Below are 4,154 nucleotides of genomic sequence, written 5' to 3' on the forward strand. Positions count from 1 at the left end.
TTTTTTCTGACATGTTGGTGTTATATATTTCACTTGGATGTTATAAGTTGCACTGAGTAAATACAGCTGGATAAAACAAAAACTGTGTCCATCTCCATTTCTGGCTGCAAAGCAACAAAATGTGATTATTTTAAAGGGGGGTGATTCTTTTCTATACCCACTGTAAGTATTCTTCTCCCATAAATTTTTTGTTTGAAAGGGAAACTCCTACAAATGCATATGCAATAAGGTACAACCGTGTCCACCCTTTTTCATCCTTAATTTTTCACTGCATTTCTTTAGTAAATCCTGACAGTTTATTTCTTTTAACTGCCAAAAGAGGATTTTTGGCCCATTTTCGATAGTATTGATAAACCGATACCAGCTGAGTTTCTCACTCTCTTCTCTCCAACAGTGAGTTGAAAAACATCACAGTTTGTATTTTAATAAAATAAGTATATAGTTCATTGCGCTGCATGTTTCACAGTGAAGCGTGGCACTGTGTTTATATGCACAAGTATTTTTGGCAGCTCGGTTCACAATGAATGCTTTTTGTGCCTTCAAAAAAGAACACGTCATTAAATTAAAATGAAGAGAGTTAAGATGTTATATTAAGTACTGACTCGCTACAACAAGTGAAGTCACTGATAAACAGCTGGTGGTACGATTGGACTAGCTAAAAGAGTGTGAGAAAGCAAAAGAGAGAACGAGGGAGAGAAAGAATATGCAAGAGAAATATATGAGAAGCACATATTGAACAGTGGGAGTCAGCATACTCGTGAAATTCTGGATCTTAAAGGGTTAGTTCACCCAAAAATATTTTACTCACCCTCAAAGCATCCTAGGTGTATGTGACTTTCTTCTTTCAGACTAATCCAATCGGAGTTATATTAAAAATTGTCCTGGCTCCTCCAAGCCTTTCAATGGGTGTAAGCGGGTGTTGGTTGTCAACAGTTCAGAAGACGTAAAATAAAGTGCGAGCATCCGTAATAATAATAACGGCTTCTGCGTATGACAGTCAGCAGAAGTGAGAAAAAAGTGTTTATTACGTTTGAAATATGGATATTTATCTTAGAAAAATGCATGGATTCGCTACAGGAGGCCTTTATTCACCCCCCGGAGCCGTGTGAGGGATGTTTTATTACGGATGCGCGCACTTTATTTCATGTCTTCTGAACTGTTGACAACCAACAGCTTACCCCCATTGAAAGGCTTGGAGGGGCCAGGACAATTTTTAAAGGGGTCATATGACGTTGCTAAAAAGAAGATTATGTTGTGTATTTGGTGTAATGCAATGTGTTGATGCGGTTTAAGGTTAAAAAAATACATTATTTTCCACATAATGTACATTATTGTTGCTCCTCTATGCCCCACCTTTCTGAAACGCGTCGATTTTTACAAAGCTCATCGTTCTGAAAAGCGAGGTGTGCTCTGATTGGCCAGCTATCCAGTGCGTTGTGATTGGCAGAATACCTCAAGCATGTGACTGAAATGTTACGCCCCTTAACATTAGTGATCGACGGATATTGATTTTTTTTTATAACCGATACCAATTATTTGCATGTTTAAGTGCCCGATAACCGATATGCAGAACCGATATTTATTTACTGTTATAAAGTAAATAAATGACTAAGTGAAGTAAGAACATACTTCACTTTGGTTTTTCCTCTTTTCAGTCATCTTTTTTTTTTTAAGTGTTGAAAATTAGCACGTTCATGTTAAATTTAATCTTTATATTACAACAATAAAAAACATTTTATTTATAAAAAGCATCAACAGCAACAACACTAATATTAACAATAAGAAAAATAAATGTCTAATGTTTTCAAATGGAGAAAATAAATAAAGGACAGGAGTCATATCAACTTTAAACTACAGTTTTAGTAGGTTTATAAGCTGTTTAATAGCTAGAGAGTCAAGAATAATTCACTGGATAATGTTAATTCACTGAATAATATTCTCTGGAATATTGGAATATAACAAACAAAACATCGTATTTTATTAAAACACAGGCTAATTTTCATTTTTGGGTGAACTAACCCTTTAACAAGATCACCAAATGGACGCAGACTGCTCTATTGGCATTTTTATTTTATAGTCACAATGTTGGCCAATGTGAAATGGCAAAATCTTGAAAATTACAGTAACAGTATTTGGGGAGATTTCCTCAGATACTCACAGTCTAGGGATGATGTTCCCAGCATACTGAACAAGCTCATAGAGGTCCGCAACCTTGCGGCCTTTGGCAAACTCATCTGTCAAATAGACTTCCAGGTAATGCAGCTCATCTGAGATGGCCATGTCTACAACAAGAATTTAGTACAATAAATAAATGAAATCTCTACAGATGACATGTACAGCAGCTGTTGAAAGAAAATAACAGCACAGTATATTGTTCTTTAGAAAATTCTTAATGTTAAGAGTGCAAATGAGTTCTATTCTATTTAAACACATAATGCAATGGAAACACATACAGAGTTCATAGTAGCTCTTGGGAGAAAGCATAGAAGTCCTTAACTCCCCCAACATATTTGAGGCATGTTTCAGTGCATCCATCAGCTTGTTCTTGTCCTGGATGAAGGACATAAATGTTCATCAACAGAGTAAGGGTGCAGCTTTCACAAGGCAATGTCAATAAAATTTAGTTTTATTTTATTTGTTCAAAGCAAGAAGCATAACACTGCTATGGAAATGAACAATGTTATGGACACTGTAAACCTGCATGTACTTAACTCACCAGACAGCGCTTCATTTGAAATGACTGAACCTTGACTGCCTGCACAGCTTCATCCAACAGCTTCTCCTGCTCATCCTGGGGCGACTGCTGTGTGGTAGGCTGGAATAAACAGGTGCAGTCAAACAATCAAACTAGAATCAGGTGTAGTTTCTTTCAACGTCAACATCTGTATGTCCCAGCAATTTTGTTTTTTTACTAATTTTAACTAATTTAAAGCATTTAAGCTTAGGCTTTTATATCAGATGGTTTTTATGATCATGAGAAACAATTCGCTTAAGAGTGTGTCCAAAGTTTAGATATATGGTAGGTAGGATATATGTACACTACTGTTCAAAAGTTTTGGGTTCATAAGATTTTTTTACTGATGATCTGTCAATCATCAGATCCTCCTGTCTGCCCTCTCTTCACTGGGCATCACAGGGATTCCTCTTCGCTGGTTTGAATCCTATCTCACTGGTAGGTCTTTCAGGGTGGCTTGGGGAGGGGAGGTATCCCAAGCACATCAACTTGTCACTGGGGTTCCTCAGGGATCAGTTCTTGGACCCCTCCTCTTCTCCATATACACGACATCACTGGGTCCCATCATACAGGCACATGGCTTCTCCTACCATTGCTATGCTGATGACACACAGCTCTATCTTTCATTTCAACCAGATGATCCAACGGTAGCTGCACGGATCTCAGGCGGATAAAAGCGTCTGCAAAATGACTAAATGTAAATGTTTTGGAAATAAGTCTCTTTATCTTCACCAAGGCTGCATTTATTTGATCAAACAAACAGTAAAAACAATATTGTGAAATATTATTACAATTAAAAATAACAGTTTTTTATTTAAAAATATTTTAAACTGTCATTTATTCCTGTAATGGCAAAGCTCAATTTTCAGCAGGCATTACTCCAAGGACATTCCATATCAACTCAACCAGGGGTCTCCAGCTAAAAAAAAAAAATGTATGATGTTTTTTTTTTCTCCTGGTGCAAGAAATACATTAATGAAAAAGAAAGAAGACAGACAAAAAAATCTGAGTAATGCATATGTAGAGGGAGGTCAAAATGACAATTTGGGATTTGGAGCCAAATTATACTGGGAAAAATTACTTTAGAAACATGGCAGCATCTTTATTTTATTTTCACAGAGATTAGTATGTCTAAATCAGTTGAATTTGGCAGTCCTAGTTGCATTATATGCCAAATACATTACATAAAACTGGGTTCAACAATGAGAAAAAACACTTTTCACATTCAAATTAGGCTTGCCACGATAGACGGTGTTGACCAAATCTCTGTGAAATTGTCTTCTGTGATATTCTTATATATTTTTATAAATATAATACTCTTAAGGCCTGTTCACACCAAGGACAATAACTATAAAGATGAAGATATAGTTCTAAAAATCATTCTCAATATTAAAGAATAGCAGAGTCCACACCACAGCTA

At 36.1% G+C, this 4,154-nt stretch overlaps 1 protein-coding gene across 2 annotated transcripts in view; it reads right to left on the reverse strand.

The window, feature by feature from the left end:
- Positions 1-4,154, reverse strand: part of LOC107659455 (vacuolar protein sorting-associated protein 35-like) — a 34,027-nt gene that overhangs the window by 23,373 nt on the left and 6,500 nt on the right. For both annotated transcript variants that reach the window (XM_016448404.1, XM_016448405.1), the window contains exons 3-5: positions 2,717-2,815; positions 2,454-2,550; positions 2,159-2,282 (exon numbers count right to left, since the gene is read on the reverse strand). In XM_016448404.1, the coding sequence (XP_016303890.1) occupies positions 2,159-2,282; positions 2,454-2,550; positions 2,717-2,815 (320 nt within the window). The remainder of the gene's footprint in view (positions 1-2,158; positions 2,283-2,453; positions 2,551-2,716; positions 2,816-4,154) is intronic.

This window comes from Sinocyclocheilus anshuiensis, unplaced genomic scaffold (genome assembly GCF_001515605.1).
Source record: "Sinocyclocheilus anshuiensis isolate Anshui unplaced genomic scaffold, SAMN03320099.WGS_v1.1 scaffold815, whole genome shotgun sequence".
NCBI lineage: Eukaryota > Metazoa > Chordata > Actinopteri > Cypriniformes > Cyprinidae > Sinocyclocheilus > Sinocyclocheilus anshuiensis.